This window comes from Calidris pugnax, unplaced genomic scaffold, assembly GCF_001431845.1.
Source record: "Calidris pugnax isolate Ruff unplaced genomic scaffold, ASM143184v1 scaffold2, whole genome shotgun sequence".
Classification (NCBI taxonomy): Eukaryota; Metazoa; Chordata; class Aves; order Charadriiformes; family Scolopacidae; genus Calidris; species Calidris pugnax.
Window position 1 is genome coordinate 708,695 of NW_015090766.1, and position 20,772 is coordinate 729,466.

The 20,772-nt window shown below is 40.6% G+C and overlaps 2 protein-coding genes across 11 annotated transcripts in view; both read right to left on the reverse strand.

The window, feature by feature from the left end:
• The window catches only part of LOC106884592 (chromosome unknown open reading frame, human C9orf64), an 8,712-nt gene extending 8,425 nt beyond the window's left edge, over positions 1 to 287 (reverse strand). Inside the window, exon 1 of the mRNA XM_014936090.1 lies at positions 1 to 287. Within this exon, the coding sequence (XP_014791576.1) occupies positions 1 to 81 (81 nt within the window). The 5' untranslated portion in view covers positions 82 to 287.
• Positions 288 to 459: 172 nt separating this feature from the next.
• On the reverse strand, positions 460 to 20,667 carry HNRNPK (heterogeneous nuclear ribonucleoprotein K). 10 transcript variants are annotated; one of them, XM_014936340.1, is made up of 17 exons: positions 20,587 to 20,667; positions 18,088 to 18,166; positions 17,905 to 17,984; positions 16,910 to 17,019; positions 15,491 to 15,547; positions 13,948 to 13,991; positions 12,976 to 13,048; positions 12,280 to 12,408; positions 11,148 to 11,276; positions 10,360 to 10,667; positions 9,962 to 10,016; positions 6,352 to 6,402; positions 5,060 to 5,104; positions 3,305 to 3,326; positions 3,145 to 3,227; positions 2,505 to 2,674; positions 460 to 1,648 (listed from the first exon to the last, which is right to left on the reverse strand). In XM_014936340.1, the coding sequence occupies exons 3-17, from the start codon at positions 17,951 to 17,953 to the stop codon at positions 1,618 to 1,620; spliced, it is 1,356 nt and encodes a 451-aa protein (XP_014791826.1). In that variant the 5' UTR covers positions 17,954 to 17,984; positions 18,088 to 18,166; positions 20,587 to 20,667; the 3' UTR covers positions 460 to 1,617. The 10 variants fall into 10 exon arrangements, with proteins under 10 accessions (XP_014791826.1, XP_014791818.1, XP_014791854.1 ...); XM_014936332.1 differs by having other exon boundaries at positions 460 to 1,709; XM_014936368.1 differs by having other exon boundaries at positions 460 to 1,709; positions 12,280 to 12,393; positions 16,910 to 17,007; positions 20,587 to 20,666.
• Between the last annotated feature and the right edge of the window lie 105 nt (positions 20,668 to 20,772).

Genomic DNA, 20,772 nt, shown 5'->3' on the forward strand with positions numbered 1-20,772 from the left:
CCCCTCCTCTTCCACGGAGACATCTTTGCTGTTGGCGGCGATAAACTTAGCGGACTCCAGCGGGGACGGGAACGCCTCCATAGCTCGGCCGCCTCTCTGGGGGGGACAGGAAACACGCCTTCAGCGCCAGCCCCGCCGCCGCGCCCCGGCCGGCCCGCGGAGCGCCGAGCAGGCAAGCGGGTGGGCAACAGGTCTACCCCGCCGCCGTGCACCGCAGCGCAACTGGCGCCCTCCGGCCCGGCGCACACCCGGCCCTCGTCCGCGCCCGGAACGCTGCCTCTTACCGCCGTCGGGAACGGCGCCGCCCCTCCCGCCGCCGGGGCGGAGCTTGGGCCGTGCGGTGGGGCCTCGGCGGCGCCCCGCGGCGGAAAAGAGAGGCGAAGCGCGGCTCTCACCCACGCACCGGGGGAAAAAACACACCAACCCGCTCCCACCCCGCGTCGCACAGACCCACGCCGGTGCATTTTAAAATCTGTTTTTATTCAGGAAGTGAAATTAAAACTTGTAAACTATAAATACAAATGCCAACGTATTAGATGAGATATCCAGAGGCTTTATATTTTTCTTTTTTTTTTAATTTCTCACAAATAATTCCTATGGAATTCAACATACAACAAGGAAACCAAACGAAGTTTAAGTTTTGCATACAATGAAAAACAAGTTACAGAGTTAGATACCGTCAATTTGCCAATTTATAAGAGTTGCTATCTTATACAAATGAAAGCTCAGAAAACAACTATTATTTCATTCAGTATAATGGTACAGCAACTGTCATGTCTAACAGTGTTATCTGCATTAAGCAAGCTGTCTATAACCAGGTGTACTTTACCACTGTTTACTCAGTGACATCACGAAGTTTTTAAATATTTTATTTATATACTGTCACCAATATATATAAGTACTGCATAAAGGGCCAAACACTTGCAAAAATGTCAGGTTTTACACAGCATTTGCATGAGTATTTTTGCAGTTTTTCCCCGAACAGCAAAGCAGAGTCCTTGATTTCACACAGTAATTCTTTAATTTGTCGATAAAACCCACATAAGTCCATCTATATCAAAGAAGCAGAAGAGCAAGCATAAAAGCAACTTTCATTTGGGGGGGGGGGGAAGGAAAAGATATCCATTTCAGATACTACCACCTTATGTATACCTCAATAAAAATGACCACCAAGAACAGGTTCACTAAATTTATTTAAAAATCATAAAATGTTTCTTACAAAAGAGCATTACATTCTGCACACTGCTCTCAAAGTATGCCAGGGACACATGGGCTACCAGTATTCTCTCCCGTTTAAAAAAAAAATAAAAATACAGTGTACATAAAAGCAGGGTGTTCACAACAATTACAGAAGAACATTACAATTTACCACCAACAAGGAACAAAAATAGAATTCACTCTCTCTGCTGCTGCTTCAAAACTTCAATGTTAGTCTTGTGCGCCCTTTCCCTCCCCCCACGTATCTGTAAGGAACTAAAAACATTACATCTGGTGGACAGCAAAGATTCCACTACACCTCAAATGCAGAACACCTATGAAGCAGAGGAATGTTGGCTTTTTAAACAGAAGCAGATAAAAAAAAAAAGGGTGCAGGACTCCTTCAGTTCTTCACTAGTCTTAGAAAAACTTTCCAGAATACTGCTTCACACTATAAAAAAGAAAAAATAATCTTGCATTAGAATCCTTCAACATCTGCATACTGCTTCACACTATAAAAGAAAAAGAAAAAAGCATGTATTAGAATGATGGACCATACAACTTGCATCAACATTCACAATGACATTCTTAGAGCAGATTAAATTACAAATTCCCAATATATTTAAAAGTAAATAATTAAAAAATATTAATGACTAATAATTATGGGTATATTAATATATTTTAGGCATACGTAAATATTAGTAATCTGAAGCCAAACATTCAAGTTAACACATTAACATCTGCTATGACAGGCAACATGTTAATAAAGCAAAACTAAGCAAATTAAATCTGAAGCTGTTAATATTTGGCAGAAAAGACAAATCAATGCCAGCAAGGTGTGAAATGCTGCATAACAGCACCAAATCGATTTCAACTTGTCCTGTAGAGGCATGATCTGTGCCATATGGCAGACTGTGATTTGTTGTCAGTTTAGTTATCTAAAAACAACAAAATCACTAGTCTTCCACACAGAACCAGACCAACATCCACTGAAATCTTCTATATTTTCTACAGGCTCTATGTAATTTATTACAAGTAGGTTTTTTTGCAGCAGTTTTCACCAGAGAAATGAGAGGACTGCTTGGTTAAGGCGTCTTCCAGCAAGATTAGTTTTGAGGGTGTCTTCATTTTAATTAGAATGGAGAACAGAAGAGAATCAAGGCAGAACTACCACTGGAGAAGTTAGTTTCAAATAGTTACTTAAATCCTGCCTTCTAAAAACTGTATCACAGAGAAGAGCATCTTTAGAATGTACGTGTCAGTCAGTTTAAAGTTGACAGAAAGGACAACATTAAACTTTAACTTGCCTGTTCTGCAGTAAATACTGTGCATTTTGTATCTGGTCCTGTGTTCCCGTAATAGTTATTATCCGATCTTCTGAACCTTCTAACGGTTCATCAATTTTGATCGAAGCTCCCGACTCATGACGTATTTGTTTGATTCTCTGGCCTCCCTTTCCAATAATAGATCCTGCCAACTGGGGGAGAAAGCAAAGTATTAATTTCCCGATACGACCTTCCCTCTAAAAACAGTTATGAAAATCACAGCAGTGTTTAAGTAGCTTCTGTAAGTTTAGTTTTAAAATTTGCAATGGAAGCTTACTTCTTTACAGCCTCAAAACATCCCTGCAATATTAACTGCATAAACACAGGTGGGACAACACTGGGAGAACCAGTTGCTTATTTGCAAAAAACAAGTTACACAGACCATCTCTAGTACTGAATATTAAAAATTAGAACCAACTTCTAGTGTGTCTCTACAGAGAAGACACAAAACAAACACTCAAAGAATAGACTTCTGGTGATTTAGAAACACTTGTTTTATATTAGAAGTACTTATCAAGTACTCTCAATACTTTCAATTTACTTAGATAGTCTGAGAAAATGCTGTGACTTTTTTTTTTTGTTAAGAGAAAACACAAGTTGAAAGCAAGTCAACTTCACTTACATCTTTGGGAATCGTTACTTGTGTTGTGATGATGGGTCCACCAAGATCTCCATATGAACCACGCCCCCCTGCGTAAGAATAGTCTGATTTAAACGTATGCATCAAGCCCTTTAATAACTACAAAATGAAATACACATAAAGGTTCTATATGAACACTTACCATATCCAGAGCCACCCTCAAACTGTAAGAGAAAGAGAAAAAAGTCTTAAATAGTGGAAACCATGTTTCATTAACACATTTTCATCTGAAGTACCATATTGTTAACTTTGAGCCTATTTTATGCAAAAATCACAACCCCCAACCTTACCATAACTACAACAAATGTTGTGCCATCAAAGGCTTACTGAGGCAAAAAGGGCCGACCAGAAACAGAAGTGGTGGGCGGGGGAAATCTCAGTAACCTCTTGTCCTGCCCTGTCAAAACCTCCACAAGTAAGGCATAAAATGACATAAAGGATCCAGTGATACCTGTTTACCAAGCAGTTTCACTATTTCAGCTGCTGGTTGACAGGTCTGAATGCTGACCTACTCCTGACCCTTGGACTAAACTAGCATTCAAATTAAAAGATCAGAGTACTGCCTTATTAATGCTACCAATACAGCTCAGGAGAGATGCAAGTCTCCAGTTCTGGGACAAAAAGTTTATCCAATGACCGTCAATCCTCCTACTTAATCTATTTCTTCAAGACAAAAAATAAAGCTCTTAAGAATGGCTCTATAATTTGTCTCTCCATTCAGACTACACTACAATCCTTTGTATCTTACAACATGTAATCATGGCATGAGTTACTTCTGTTCTGCTGAAACAGGCACTCCTGGCCTCTTTTTATTTTTTACGATGTGTAGACCAGTATTTGACACCAAATGCCTCATTTCATCTAATGCCTTCTAGGTTCACAAGACCCAATTTTTATACTTTCCTATAGAAACAGAGAATAAATATGCACCATTCTCCAGAATTCAACTTCTGGGAGACTGCTGGGGTGGCCTCTGTAAAAAGAGGCAAGGGGCCACCAGAAAGGACTCACCACTGCCTAAAGCTGAGGCCATCGGCAAAGCTGGTGGCACCTCTGTGATAACATTTAAGAAAGGGCTGAAAAACCCCAGCGTGCACCAGTTGTGAGAGATGACCGAAGGCAAAAAAAGTGAGAGAAATAACCCTGCAGACACAACAGTTAAGAAGGGGGAAGACATGCTCCAGGCACTGGAACAGAGATTCTTCTGCAGCCCATGGAGACAACCATGCTGCAGCAGATAGCCACACTGCAGCCCACGGAGGATCCTATGCTGGGAGCAGGCAGACATACCCTGAGGGAAGCTGCAGCCTGTGGAGAGCCCATGCAGGTGCACCTGCCATGGGGCCAGTCTTTTTTCAGTGGTGCCCAGTGACAGGACAAGAGGTAACGGGCACAAACTTGAACATGAAGAAGTTCCATCCGAACATTAGGAGGAACTTCTTCGAGGGTGGCAGAGCACTGGAACAGGCTGCTCAGAGAGGTGGTGGAGTCTCTGTCTCTGGAGGCATTCAAAACCCACCTGGACATGCTCCTGTGCAACCTGCTCTAGGTAGACCTGGTTTGGCAGGGGGTTGGACTAGATGATCTCCAGAAGTCCCTTCCAACCCCGTATCATTCTGTGATTCTGTGACCTGTGGCCCACGGGGGACCCACACTGGAGCAATCTCTTCCTGAAGGACTGTACCCCATGAAGATGGCACAGGCTGGAGCAGTTCTTGAAGAACTGCAGTCTACTGGAAATGCCCATAATAGAGCAATTTGTGAACAAATGTATCCCACTCCGGAGAGTGGGGATCTCACTCCGGAGCAGGGGAACAATGTGAGGAGGAAGGAACAGAGACGATGCGTGATGAACTGACTGCAACTTGCCATTCCCCATCCACCCTGTACCACTCACGTCAGAGGAAGGAGAAGAGTAGGAAATGAAGGAGTGAAGTTGATCCTGGGAAGAAGTAAAGGGGTAGGGAAAGGTGGTTTTAGTTTTCCTTTTTGTTTCTCACCATGCTGCTCTATTTTTAAGTTGATATTCCCCCAGTCAACTCTATTTTTCCCACCACGGTAATTGGTAAGTAATCTCCCTGTCTTTACCTTGAGCCACAAGATTTTCCATCTTACTTTCTCCCCTCATCCTGCTGAGGAGGGGGAGAGAGAGAGCAGCTGGGTGGGCACCTGACAGCCAACCAAATTCAACTATCCACAACTACTTGGTTGCAGAAGTTCTAATGCAACAACTTTTCCCAAAATACTGTTTACCTGCTACCTTTTCAGAAGATCAAAATGGAAGCTGCTCAGACCAAAGAGCTGAGGTTACCCTCCATCCCTAAGCAACCTACACTGTGTAGTTACATTACTCAGCAATACAGATTGTAATGCAACATAACAGAGACTGTAGCAGAGTCCAGAATACAAGACAATGAAGGACTCTGCCTAGGACTTAATTTAGAGGCTGATCACAGCAGCATAAACACAGACATATTCCCATTGGTATTTGCCACAGGATCCATTTTTGGGCCAATCTGTTTTAAGAAACAAACAATCCTTTCCTTCATCATTTCTGCCTCCCCAGACTACATGACAGCAAATGAACTTGACAGTAGATGAGTTATGCAATTACATTTGCCATGTTCATGTAAGTTAAGAACTGACATTTAATATTTGGCAGAACTTTGTTATCTTCTAGAGACCATGAACACCTCACAAACCCCATATTTCCCTTCCCAAAACGTATCTGATCAGATGGTGTATTTTCAAATACATTGATAACTAAAGCGTAATAGTTTATCCACAAATGTAAGAAGCTACTGTCAATATTTGCTGTCTGAAATGTGAGAAAACACAACATTATGAAGTGAATACAGAATATATATCCTAGATGTATGCATCTGCAGTGCAGTTATAAAGTTACTATTTATAACATGAGAATGGGGTGTTAAGAGAGGCAAAAAGAGGTACAGAGAAGCTCCTCTCTTTTGGCTACACTGCTGCGTGCTCCCACTTTTCTGTTCACACTACCTGTCTGCACAGGACACACTGCTAGGATCAACTGCCAATACATGCTCAGTCAGAAGGACAAATTTATGATTTTCATTAAGTGCAAGTTTCCACTGACTACACTGAGGATCAAGAAATTCCCATTATCACTCAACCTATTCAATAAAGCACTTTTTAAAAAAGGCTGAGCACACTCACCAGCTCTGGTGGCTGCATGTCATCACAGGCATCCACATGGCATTGCATCATCTTCCAGACACAATATAACAGGAGGAAAAGAGGAAAGAAATCTAAATTACATCCACATCATGCAGACTTAGAGGTAACTTTCCAAGCAAATACAATACATACTTGTAGAGAGAAACATTTATACTACAACAAAGACTTAAAAGTATGTGATTTAAGACCACTTTCAGGGCTCGCTCTCTTCTAATTTTCCCTTGAGGGAACTCTTAAGTGGTCACTCTCACTTCTTCCCTCTTTCTGTGGTACAAACATATTTTTTTCTCTAACAAAGGTCAGGCAGCTAATGGCAGAGCAAAGGTTGAGCAAACGTTTTTTTTTCTTTTATAACACCTTCAAGTGCTATTACCTACCAAAATCTTTTACTTCTGCCATGTGTTAGCAAATGAAGGTCTAGTAAGATTGAAACAAGTAACTGTCAGCAATTATCTCTATGGCAACAGCAGGTCAAACAGGAAGGACAATGCTTCTCATGTTCATTCATTTCCATATACCTCAGATAGCCAATAACAAGACTAACAACCTGCTGCTGCCTAAATTTAATTATGCTTTAAAAATGTGATATGTAGGATTTCTTTCTTTCAGAAATCTACAGTTTTATCAATTGATGTTCATTTGTGCACTCTAAAACCAGCTTCTCAAACAGGGTATCTTAAGACATAACAGAATATTCTACTCTACAAACTCATCTGTGCTAGGGACTACTCATACTAGAATAGAAACCAAATGAGACATTGGCTGGATAAGGCAAGGAGCTTAACTTGTAGATCCAATGAAAGAAAATGCATGCAGTCTAACTGATATCAAATTCTTTCATCACAAATTTTCTCTGTTTTTTAACAGTGACCTAAGAGAATGAAATTGTTACTTTCTTCCAGCATCTGCATTGATAAATAGAAGGGTTGTCAGAATTCTTCCTTTACTGACTTTTTACATGCTTGTTAATGTCACATTTCTTAAACATGAAGAACATTTTGTATTCTTTTAAAATGTATGTGCCTTTATTCAAGTGTTCATATGTCAAGATGTGTTTATGTACACATACATATCTAAATTAAAAAAGAGATCAAGAATTAGGAAGCATTTAAAGGATCAAAAGCACATTAGAAGTCTGAAGACACAGAAGCCTGTGAAGAGACAACTAACTTAAAAGGAGACATTCTGATTTAAATCTCTATTAACTTAGATTTTAAAATGCTCAGTACTTAGAAAATTTTAGTACATAATCAGTTAATTAAAAAAAAAGGTGAGGGGATAGAATGACTTCATATGCTTGTCCACTTCATCTTCCACCCCTCCCACTACTATCTTTGTGCATTTATGCATCTGAAAGACATCTGAGGATGAGGGCCTTAAAGAAATACTAGAAATACATCCAGGCTTTTTCAACTGTCAGAATAGCCCTTATGGGCAACAGGCATTTGATTTGAAGTATTACACACTGAAATATATAGCTCTGTTAACAGAGAAACAACACAAGTCTATCCTTCAGCATAAAGCTTCAGACCAGAGACTATAAATCAAATCAACTATTTCAATGGCAGTGCATAATTAAACTACAACTGTAAGCCAGGCTAAGAGACAAGCATTCTCCTAAGTAGGTGACTCTGCATGGGCAAAGGAGAATTAACCTATCTTTTAAAATCCAAACAAATTATTCTCATCTCAGCACTTACAAGACTGTCAATACTGTCACCTCTAGAATTCTAGAAAATCCACAGTTCAGCATTTAGTTTTAAATGTCTTAACTACTCAACCTTTCTGCCTTTGGTGGAAAAGAGAACTGGCCAAAAAAAATTCTATATATTCAACATTTCCATGATTTTTGAGATGTTTATCTGAGAAAAGGATCTATTCCTGCCTTTTATTGCACCAACCACAATGGTGTTGGTTTACTCTAGTTAAGTGGTTTGATAAGAGAATGGTTTCTATATGAAATAAAGCGTAACATAGGAGGACCTTACATTTCTGGCATTACGCCTCCAGCTCCAGCCTCACAATCCATGTGAAGACTTCCTATCTGCTATACACAATTTAGCATACTAGGATTATGGTTTATTAAAACTAGAAATTAAATAAAGTCTTTGTTGGGAAGCAGTCCTCACTTTAAACAGGCTATCATACTTGATCATGAAGGAGCCAAAGCCATGAGATGAACAGCTCCACTGTGAAGAGGAAATAAACTTGCTTTTTGAAACAAAACAAAACAAAAGAACAGAGATGACTCCACTTACTTGCAGAAACTCATGTCAAGAAAATGAAGGTCAACCTGACAAAAGTCAGGCTAAAGAGAAGTCAAAATGGATTTTCTATTCTAGCTGGAATGTAATAAAAATAGAACACGCTACTGTCCAAGAGTCAAGCTAAGACTGTGCTCAACCAGATATCCAAAGAAAGGCACGCTGCTCAGTTCATACACTCCAGCACTTTATTAGCTGCAAACACGAAAACTGAGCTTTGAAAACATGTAAATACAAATAAAGTAATCCCAGGTGTGTACTACTCCATTCTTCTAGTTTCTTAACACGTAGAGTAGCATGGGTAACACTTTTTTTTGTAACTGTGTGCAGATCTTTCCCTTTTGTATTTCTAGTAAGCATGTGACAATCTTGTAATATGTACTTCCAGTAACTCTTACTCTGAAGTAGGAGGAAATGTGTACAGCCCATGTAGGTAGCCCATTTTATATCCCGTCTACACTCCTCTTTCATTCATTTAGAAGGAAAGAAAATAATCTTGTCTCACCTCTCATTTTAAAGGAGGTGCCGAGCAAAGCCAGAGGAGAAAAGAAGATTGTTACTTTGAGATCGACCTCCTAGACATGCATGATTTCTCCTCCCAGGAAAGAAGAATCTAGTGCAACAGTAAATGACTGCTGGGAAGTTGCATTTCAGAGTTTAACATGGAAGAATATCTTTAAGCTCATTTTTTAACTTCTATATACCATGAAATGCTTTTTCCCTCAGCATTAGTATTATGGTTGATTGTACCTAATTTAACTTAGGATTCAACTTAGATGTGGCTCTAGCTCCAAAACATTCGGAATTAAGTGTATTTTCTGCACAGAGAAACCAGCATATAAACATGAATTGATTCAAAAAAGCAATCACTTTCCAGATAAGCTAGAGCTCTTCACAGATACTATTCTATAATGTAGATTCTATCTATACTTCTGTGTTCCAACATCAGTGTTAAGAATGCTTGTATGAATCAAAGAACTTCAGAGAAGGTTGTTCTGATGTTCTGTACCTCAGCAGCCTACCAATTCCTATTTCTGTCATCCTCATTAAAAAAAAAAAATAATCTAAAAGACAGTCAATACAAGAAAACATGCAGGGTAGAGTACAGTCAAAATTTCTGCATCTGTTTTGATGGCAACAAGGAAAGAAGAGATCATGTCTCAGTTACCACTTACACCCTAAACATTCCTCCACGGGAAGGACCATCTGTGCAGACAGAACCATGCATTTCCCACAGTTAGGTGCATGTGTTCAGTAAGTGTCTTCAGACAGTCAGCATGCTAACTGTGCTACGAAACAGAACAAGGCAGATTTTAAACTCATACCATGCCATCGTAACGGTCTCCTGGTCTGCCCCTTCGGTCATAGGACATAAGATCTCTGAAATGAAAAAAAACCAGCACCACGTTAATTGCATTATAAACTAGTTCATCTATGCTAATTTAAATATTCACATTCATGGTTCACAAACAACCTAATTTCAAACTACTCTACTGAGTAACAGAAGAGTTTCAAAACTACTGTCTGTATATAGTCCTGGTAGATTACTACAGTGCAGAAAATAATTAAATTCCAGTACTTGTCAAAATATTTTGGTCTAATACACACTCACTAATAACCATTACCAACATGGAAGTATAGAAAAAACACCGGAAAGATGAACATGATCCAGGAGATAGTACACAACTTGAGTTTTGTATAATCCATTTATGCAACAACTCACCCGCCACGAGGAGGTGGTGGAGGAGGAAGAGGAAGATTACGAGCTCTGCTGCCACCTCTACCACCACGACCTGGTGGAGGTGGTGGAGGTCCTCTGCGAGGACTCATATCATCATAATCTCTTCTTGATGGAGGCATAGGTCGTCCACCGCGACCAGGGGGCATTCGATCAAAACCTCCTCTTCCACGCATCGGAAAGCCTACTGGACGTCCCCTTCTATCATCAAACATCATTGTGAAGCCACCATAGTCATACGTTTCATCGTAGAAATTGGGATCATAAGGCTGGGCCCGCCCTTTAATTGGAGACTGAAACACAAAAAACAATACCCCCAACCCAATTAGAACTATTACAATTGGCATACTTAATTAAATTAATATATTACATGCATAAATATGAATTTATGCACTTGGAACACATTCTTGATTTCACAATGCTGGTAAGAAAGGAGGAGATGGTGATGTCTTTCCTGTGAACTTAATGATAGAGAAACTGCTGTTACATAGCAGCAGCAAATAAATTTTGTCTCCCTTCCTCTTTCATTTTTGCATCTCAGTGATATGCAGAGGATGAATAATGACACCGTAGTACCAGCTTCCCTCCCCCCCAATAATGTGCACCCCAATTCCAAAAAACAAAAATGGTTTCAAAAGGTGGTAACAATCACTTTGCTACTTGGAAAGCAGGAGGTACTGAATTCAAAACAGAAGCTGAAAGATACCATTTTTAAATGATGCCTAACTTTCAGGAATGCAATGAAAGAATAAAATAAATTTAATAAACGTTACCTCAGAGATAAGATCCAAGATAATCTTGATACATTCAACAACTCTATCAGGTTTTCCACCAATAAGGACCACTCTGTCAGTAGAATGAGGACAACACTCTTGGAATAGCTTAATGGTGGTCTGAGTGTTCTGTTGAAGAAAAAAAATAATCCAAGATTGTCTAATATAAGGATTGTAAAAAATCTGATAAACCCATTAAAACATTTTTAAACAAACAATTCAAAATACAATTAAATTTTCAGCCATTCTAAGTACATGATTGCTTCTGAGTTCTCACAACAAATGTAATTTTAGGTTTTTTTTTTTTAAAATAAGATCTGCGCTGACATAGTCTTGGATGAAGAGGAAAAAATTTCAATTTTCTCCTTTTACTTGTGGACCACCTACACCGTCATTTAATTAAATACAAGCAAAAGGACCACATATACATTGCAACCTTACAGGTTGTATTAACCTTCACGTATCAAGAAAACATGCTTTGGATGCAAGACAGTGATGTTGCTATGATTATGCCTAATTATTTTGCCTTTCTCAACCCATGCAAACAGGTATTAGCTTATACCTGAAATTGCCTCTGACACAACGCCAAGAAAGGACAGAAAACAGAGGTGTTTTAAGTTCATAGAGACAATCAGCTTTTTAAAATCTCATTCCTTCACTGAAAGAAAACCGTGATCTTCCAGGAGGTAGAATTAAAAAAATATATAAAAATTAAGTCTTTTCACTGTGAAACTCAGACATCTACTGAATTATCATCGTAAGGGTTTGTGGACATGCATTCACCCTAAACCATTTTGCATGCCCAACCACAGAACTAAATCTAGATTATGCAGCAGTTCATTACAGAAGGAGTGATGAATGCCATTTTAATTTCAAAAAAATAAAATTTCTTTCCTACACTCCCACTTAGAAGCTTGACAAGAAGTCCTAGGCTCTATTACCAATGACTTGACTTCTGATGGTTTGCAAGAAAGTTGCAACTCACAGATCTATCTCAACATCAAAATCATGTACGCAGTATGTTCTGGAGGAATTACTGCACATTAGATACTTACACTTGCCCCTTATGAACACAAACACGAAGTTCTTTATTGAACAAAACCCAAATCTCATAAGAACAAGAAACAAGTACCTCTCTGAGTTCTTTAATTTTAGCACCCTTGACACCAATAATTCCTCCTGCCAAACTTTGGTGAATGAGAAGTCTTAATTCGCAGTCGAAGTCGCTGCCTTTGTAGTGTTGATACTGTAAAAAGGATGCATGTAGGGAAAAAAAAAAATAATATTAGTCACATAAGTTTTAAAAATATTTGGGGGTCTGGCAAGTTTTTTCTCCAAACACAATGGCATGACTTGGTTTATTGCTGAATTGTAGTCCTGTATTTCCTTTGATAGGATCAGAACTACTTAAGCACCTCACCCTCAACAGAAACTGATGGGAAATCAGTTTTCTTTATTACATTACATTCCACAACTTTCTACAAAGATGCAGGAAGATATCAAACCATGCAACATTCTTACTGACAAAGCCAATGCAGGATACAAGTTACAATATAACTACTTCAAAACAGGATGAAACAAGTCAGGAGGCAAGTATTTTGAAGGGGTGAGGCTGTTTGAAACATTTATTTAATAAACAGTGACTGACTTTGTCCTCTACCCCAAAAATGCCAACAGGTAGTTTGATAGCCATAACCCTTTTTTATAAAGCTTTTGTTTTTTATGTTCTAATTTACTGTATTTAAAAAGCAGCAAATCACGTAGAACCATCTTGTTTTAAAAGCTAATTTTTCACCTCTAAAAAGAAACAAACACTTAAGAGACATACCTCTTCTAAAGTAGGGATAATCTTCTTCAAGATTTCTCCAATTGTCTCTATATCCGCACTTATGCTCAAGATGCTGTTGGAAGCCATAATGCCAGACAATATGGAGAAGGTGGAAAAGAAAAAGTAATTTTTTTTTATCATCATACACAAAATTCTAGTAAGAGTTATTAGACAGAAGAGCTTACAATTAATATTCCCCATTTAAAGTAAACCTGTTTGCTCAATTTACAACACATGCATCTTTGTTTATGCCCAATATATATGCATGATAAATTTAAGATTAGGTAGGTCTTGCAGAGAGAGAGAAAGAAAGACAGAATGGGCTTTTGGAAGGGCTCAGATTAAGTGGGCAAGAAATTGACGCAGAACTGAAAGTAGAGGTGAATATTCATGTTCCCCGCCACCACTAATTTAGGAAACCCTCGCTATTTTATTGGTAAAACCGGCACACCTTCTCATAGAAAAAGTGGGGATATGCAAGTGGTGAACACTGTATCTGGAGTAAGGTTATGAGACCAGTTAGAAATCAGATTACTAATGGGCTCTCCAAGAAAACAAATACAAATGCAAGACAAAAAAAAGACAAAACAAATGAGAAGTGAAGGAAAGTGAACCAGAGTTAGCATTTCATCAGAAATAATTATGAACAGGCAATGTTGAGGGGAGCAAGGTGGGCCACAAAGACAGAGCGAGAGACTGTTTTGAAACAATTTGATTTACAATGCAGCAAATATGCAACACTTGAAGCTGTGCTCCTTCCATTGAAATAAAATTAGTGGATCGTTTGGGTGGGCAACTCACGTAAAAGTTCAGTGACAAAAAGACTTAATGGGGAAAATAAGACAGAAAACTTGAAAAAAAAAACAATACACCGTCTATAAGGGGATACTATTTAATCATATCAAAGGCAGGTAATAAAATACATTTCTCTCTTTCTAATCAGGCAGTGAGGCATAAACTGTTGGGACATACCGCTCGGGGCCACTGCTGTCTGGGACTGAAACACTGGCATTGTACTGCATTGGTCATTGGCGTTCGTGGATGTTGGCATTGGGCATGGGTATTCAATCGGAAGTTGTCAAGTATGGTACCCGTTTGGCAACGAGCACATTTTTGGGCATAGCCAACCAGGGTTTTCACATGGGCGTTCAGGGGCGGATGGGCCAACGTCATGGTGGGCAACGCAGGGGCAAGTCGATCCAGTACATGGGCAACGGAGATATATGGCCAAAAAAACAAGGAGAGGGAAAAGGGGGAAAAGCAATAAATTTTAATTTAATACAAACTATACTCATTACTCTCAATTAATGAAACAAGCTTAAGTTGCTCTGAAGACTAATACAATAATGGATTGCTACACCGACTGTGGCTTAACAGAATGGACCTTAAAAATGAGTCACTTGATCTGACTAAACTACTTTTTACTTTTAGCATATGATGTTTCAGTAGCAGGCTGGCTCATGAGGGTAGACACAGAACCTGTCGAGATTGGTTTTACTAGAACGTTGGGCAAATTGGGAAAGTTAGTTTTCCAGACCAATGTAAATTATCTGGACTTAGGTGACGTATTGATTTACTTGGAAAAAAAAAAAAAGGCAAAAATAATATTCACAAAAAGAAAAAGAAGCCCTAAAAGAAAAGATACAACTAGCTGCCGAAGTTAGTGAGCGTATGTATGATTCCTGACCACTTCAACTTAAACCTCAATTCTAGTTGCGGTAGTTTATGAACTTGGTTGGAACTGGCTTGTAGTGATGCATTGCCAAATTTTGTGTTGAACACGGTCTTGATCAGAAAAACTGCTGAAATTGTAGCTGATGTTAAGTGCAAGAGTGTAAACAAATGGAATTTAAGAAGCGTTGCCAAGTTTTATAAATACACAACATTAATGCTGAGCATGTGTCTAATCACAAGAGTCAACCCACTGTAAAGTGTGAATAGGCAAGTAAGCCATGACCATCTAGAAATGCTCCCAGGTAACAGAATAGGCTCTTCCTTTACTGTTCTATACCCATATTTAAATCAAGTAACCTTAATCTTAATGCTTTTGTGCTTCATGTGCAAGCTGTTAAACGGACCATTTTGTTTGCTTGCTTTTTTAAAGGAAGTTTAAGAATTCCTCTACCACTGGGTTAAGCCAGCCACCTGCAATGGTTTTGGTAGTAGTACAATTGATTCACGCACATGGGAAATGGCACAATTAAGGGGTTTAAGCTTTGTCAATATTTCTAATTAGGATGTTAACTCACTTGAAGTGTGTAATTTAGTGGAATCCTATTCAAAGGCGAAGAGATTTAATATAAACCTCTCTTCCCACAGGAGTCAAGCTGGGTTTTAATTATAAAAGAAATTGAAGAACTAAGTTATCTACTCTATCACTACAAATGGCTTGTAACTGGACTACTGGTGTCTTGAGTTGAATTGCTCCCATTTCTAGAAATGCAGGTAAACAAGCTTTTGAGGTAGTGCTCTGAAAGAATTGGTGTTAAATTAGTTCAAACTCATGTATACTCACGTCTGTACGAAGTGCCTTAATATTTTTTCCACCTTTTCCAATCACTGCTCCAGCATTCTGGAAAACAGTTTTCAGAAGTTACATTATGCCAACAAAGCACACTATTTTTTTTAACTCAAGACTAAGAATGGTAAATTTATTTTGCATTACCCTGTTGGCCAGTGGGGTAGGGGCAGGTGGGAAGTGCTTTCAAAAGGTTCAAATCAAATTGAAACAAATTGAAATAGCCTGTCCATGGAGAATCTGCCCAACAGCTCTTACCCCTGAACTTAGAAAAGGGAAGGATATTCAGTTTTGCAGCTAATATTTCAATTCCAAATGGAAGTCTCTAGGCAATTCTGCCTGTGTTACAGCAATCTCATACACTATAGCACTCAAAAACATATACTGTATGAATCTAATGTAAGTCAATAATTTCCCTCATTAATTTGATTAAGGTTTTTTGTCTGGTTTTTGGGCGTTTTTTAAGGGATTAAATTTGCAAATTCTACTTTTGCACACCGAACATTTCTTGGTAACTTCAAGTGCTAATTTTGGATTATACCTCTGTAACTTTGCTGACTTATGAGAGCAGTATAGTCTGAAAAAGGTTAAAGTCAATGTTAATAGCCAGTAACTTCAAGTTTCTAACACGAACAGGAATAAACCGGCAGATAGTCAAGAACAGTAATTGCAAAATTGTATTTTTACCAGGTTATTTCAAGAATTACATGGAGAAGTATTGCTTTTGTTACACAGATCATACCATATGTTAACAGCACGCCATGCATTTCGTGGTACCCCATGTCACTTGACTATAACACAGAAATGCTATGCAGTTAATGTAACATTCCCCCATACCAACGCAAAAGACTGAGATAGTTGAAAAAGTACAAGTGATCTGTAACAACTGGAAACACCAGAGGAAGTTCAACATAGCAACTTTACTGTAACTATTTACACTTTTTAAATAAACCACTGCAATCGCACATTTCTTTCTGTTGTTACATTTGAACAAGGGAGAGTTTACTAAAATCCCAAGGAAGTTCTCATCTTACCTTTCGTATTTAATTTACAATCACTAGCTGTTAATTCTATAAACTGCATCCTTTCCAAAGACTAATACACAGTCATTCCCCTCAAAATAACAACCTTCCACTCAAATACAAACATACCTTATCATTCCTACTGCTCTGCTTTTAAAGCAAATACATCTTTTAAAAATAACTGTATTGCTCCTTAGGGACGTTCCTTTAAGGAAGGTAATTCCATTGCAATACACTTTTACCACCATTCATGCACACTTAACTTACTAGGAGTAATTTTATCTCCTATTAAATAAAGTACGTATTCTGTATAAATACATATCCCAACATACACTTTGTCACCACTGCCTTGAGCAATTCTATAAGCAACAGAAGTGAAAACAAAAAAGCATACTTTGCTCTGAAGCAGGATGCGCAATTCAACCATCTCATCTGTGTTCCGAGATCTTTTGAAGGCCTGTTCTTCCTCCATATCTTCTGCAGGACGTTTGCCTGTAGAAAGGTCCATAGGGGGGAAACAACAAACATTTATTTAACTTTCTAAGTCATAACAAAATAGAACACACGCCAAATTTATGCTCTGTATTCTTATTATTAGTCTATTATTCTATTAGCCCCACACTAATTACTGATGACTACTCTGAGCATCTATAGCACGGAAACAGGTCTTTACTTCATCAGTTTACATATCAATTAACTACTGAAAATCCATTTTTAAAAAATCTATGAACCATGATTTAAGTGAGAATGTTGCACACAGCCAGTGAGAAAGTCATGACATGCTGCTTAAAGCAGTGCAACATCACCCACTTTGTATTTATTTATAATTTACAATTGAGAAAAACCTTCCAGGCTAAAAGCTCAAGTGTAGTTTGTCCAACATGAAAATACCAGTGGAATAATAATAAAGTACCACTTCAAATACCATTTGGAAATAAACTGGCACTAATCTAATGCCCTAACTTCCTCACCAATTATGCCAAATAAGTTTTACAGGAAGCTGTTTAGAGGTATTTCACATATTTACACTCCTGCACGTAAAAACTGGAATAAATAAAATGCAGTTAATGGATACAACCAATAATACTCTTACATATTCACACTCTCCAAACAAGCATCAAATATTTAACTATGAAATATTTTCAAATCCTTAGTCATAACTTTCAGCTATTTCTCCCATGCCTAAAACATACCAACATAAAGATTATACATTTATGCTTCGAAAGCATGTGTAATGACATGGTCTAACTAAAAATGAAAATATCTAATGAAGAATGCAAAACAACTGCTGATACAAACACCTGATACAGTTAAAGCATTTCAAAATATTTAAAAACATTGAAATACTGAGGTTCATTCTAAAAATAAATAGTCCTTTAAAAAATTTACCATTTGTCTCTGTGTTGGTAAAGGTCTCTTCCTGTTGTTCCGTCTCCATTGCCTTTGTTTCTTAGGTGGGCAGGCAAAACCTGTTGAAGAATAAAAAAGCTGGTACATATTTTCTGAAAAGGCAAACTGTACATCATGCTAGAAGGGAAAAAGCAAAAAGAAATGCCTGCTTCTAGAACTTACCACAATTATATATCCTTGCAGAGAAAAACTCAAGTATTCTGGGCGGGATCAAAATCCAACAGCCTATTGCTTCAAGAGCCTATGAAAACAGCACATATCAGTTGTGACTCTGCTCATTTACAGCTCAGATTCTCACTACAGCCAGAAACCAGAGGCTTTTGCTGCCAAGTTTTTCTTTACAAAAGAGAAAGCATACCCAGGCCAAACACATTGCTAAGAAGAGATAAAAGACAAGTCTGTAAACAAGTAATAAACAATTACTGTCTGGATTATAGTTTTGGGGCACATACTAATTTTTAAGTAACCACATTTACTAAAAATTATGTTCTGATATTTCAGGTAAACATGCAGTGAGCTCCATTTTTCAACATGTTCTATGATGCATGCCTTGGATTTACTTTTTAAAGGACACAACATAACAACCTGCTCCTGTTTAGCTACCAATAATTTAAACTTTAAAAAGTCCCATTATAGTAATTGTCAGTATTAGTTTCCTAAATTCTCTACCAACATATTAGTAAGTATTTTAGTATGCCTTCCACTCGAGTATAATAGATGAACAAAAGACAAATTACAACTTCTAGGAAAACTACACTAGGAAAAAAAGATTTTAAAAATACCACCCTCCGTAGTTAAATGTAATCCGCACACACGAAATCGAAAACCTCAAAAGCAGCCAAACTTCCCTATGATTTTCTGAAACAGGTATCTTATTTGTGACCTGCTTTTGTTAAGTTCTTGGAATACTAGCAGATATTCACATTACACAAAGTCTGTAAGTCTAAACAAAGTGAATAATTTTGCAAATTTTTCTTTTCAAAAATGTGTTTCTACTTATAATACAAACAGTCATATATTCTCCCTTGTATTTTATTAATTTTCACTGTCTCAACAAATGGTAGCCACTCATTCTGGTTCCCACGAAGGAAAAAAAAAAAACAAACAAACAACTATGAGGTGCATCTAACTTTTTAAACAAACTTTCAGCCAGCTGTTAATTTGTAATCGTTGCCCTGCTTGTACAGGCTAACTGCCTTTCCAGGCATGTAAAAGTGAGCTAACGGACACACAGATTTAATGACAGCGAAATCTCAGCCAGACATTGCCAAAATGCTGTTACACGGGGGGAGAGCAGGGAGGGGCCGAGCAGATTTTTTTTTTTCACGGTTTAAATAGCCCTTTCGGACCCCGGTTATTCTATTCCCAAGCACCCCAAGAATTTTAGGGCCGCGAGGAGCGAACTGTTACATACTGTTCAGGGCTTAGCCTCCCCTGGTCGCATGTATTCACCCACCCAGCCAAATCTCCCCTACCCGCCCGCACATAAGGTGCTCTCAGTTACCGCGCTCTGCCGGGTAAACCGAGTTCGCGGGATTAAGCTGACTAATGCCATGTTTTCATAAACACCGACGGGACAAAGCGGCCACGAAAGCCGGGAGGATGCACCATCTACTACAGATATAAAAGCCGGCCAACGCCGCGGCGCCCCAGCCCCGCTCCCCGCGGAGGCTCTTCCCGTCCGTCTCTCTCCCCAGCCCGCTTCCCTGCCCCTCCTCCAGCCGCCGGGCACAGCCTCTGGCCCGCCGGCTCCGGGAGGGGAGAGCGGCGGCGTTGTATAAGCCTGGCCGCCCCTGCCTCGCTTCCCCGTAGGCGGAGGGGACCCGCAGAAATGGCGGCCGCTGTAATGGCGCCTGCCTGCTGCTAGGCGGAGCCGGGAGCGGAAAAAACCGCCACCACCACGCGGTCGCTGGGAGATTTAACCCCCTCTGCCCGGGGAGGACACAAAGGAGGCGCCCGGCGGCCCCAGACCCACCGCAGCCGGCGGAGCGGGGCGGGCTCCGCCGCCGCGACCGCCCCGAAAGCGGCGTGCCGCCACCGCTCTCCTCTGCAACCGGGCCTCCCGCGGCCGCCTCCGCACAGGCCGCGGCCGAGAGCGCCCTCCCCTCCTCCCGCCATAATTCCCGACAACTCGCCCCGGGCACAGAGTTACCAAGGGCGGGCGCAGGAAGGAGGCGGCGGCCGCTCCCCTGCCCTTAGAGAGCACCCGCTAGCGCTGCCGGCCTTCACTGCGAGCCACGCTGGCTGGGCCACCGGGTCCAGGGCCGCCCCGCTGCGGCAGCGACCACCTTCTCGCCTTCCCCTCGGGGCGGGACGGGCCGCAGGGGCCCGCAAACTGCCCTCTGCTGCCTGAGGGGCTGCCCCCGGCACCAACCAAGGCGGCGACGCTCCCCTCTACTCCTCACCCCGTCCTACCACCCTCCCGCGGGAGTCCCGGGGAGCCACGGCGGTGGCTCCCGGGGATTGAGGCCCGGTGAAAGGGGAAGGCGCGGACCTCCCCCACCGCTGTGTCACGCAACGGCGCCGAGAGGGGCGCGACAGCAGCTCCGCCAGCCCCAAAAAGGCCCGTCCCGGCCTCTGCCGTCGCGTCCCCGCACCGAGGCGCAGGCAGCGCTCCCTCCTCGGCGGCCCCGGCTACACCCCGCCGCGGGCTGCGCGTACCTGCGCCGGCCGCCGGCCCCGCCGCGTACGGGAGAGAAAGGGGAGCACCCCCACCGCCAACACGCACTTCCACCAGCGCCACCCGCCGATTGGCCCCTCCGCCTCCCCCCGCCGCAGGCCCACCGCCGCCCCATTGGGTAAGGCCGCTGCTCATCAGGGCTGGATGGGGGGGGGGGGGGGGGGGGG

Bases quoted from the DNA above. Each gene is read 5' to 3' on its own strand.
- HNRNPK (XM_014936332.1), bottom strand. From the start codon at position 17,953: ATGGAGACGGAACAACAGGAAGAGACCTTTACCAACACAGAGACAAAT. The intron at 15,548-16,909 runs GTATGCTTTTTT...ACTGTTTTCCAG, and splicing joins GCATCCTGCTTCAGAGCAAA to AATGCTGGAGCAGTGATTGG. The intron at 2,675-3,144 runs GTAAGTGAAGTT...TTTCTCCCCCAG, and splicing joins AAGTAACGATTCCCAAAGAT to TTGGCAGGATCTATTATTGG.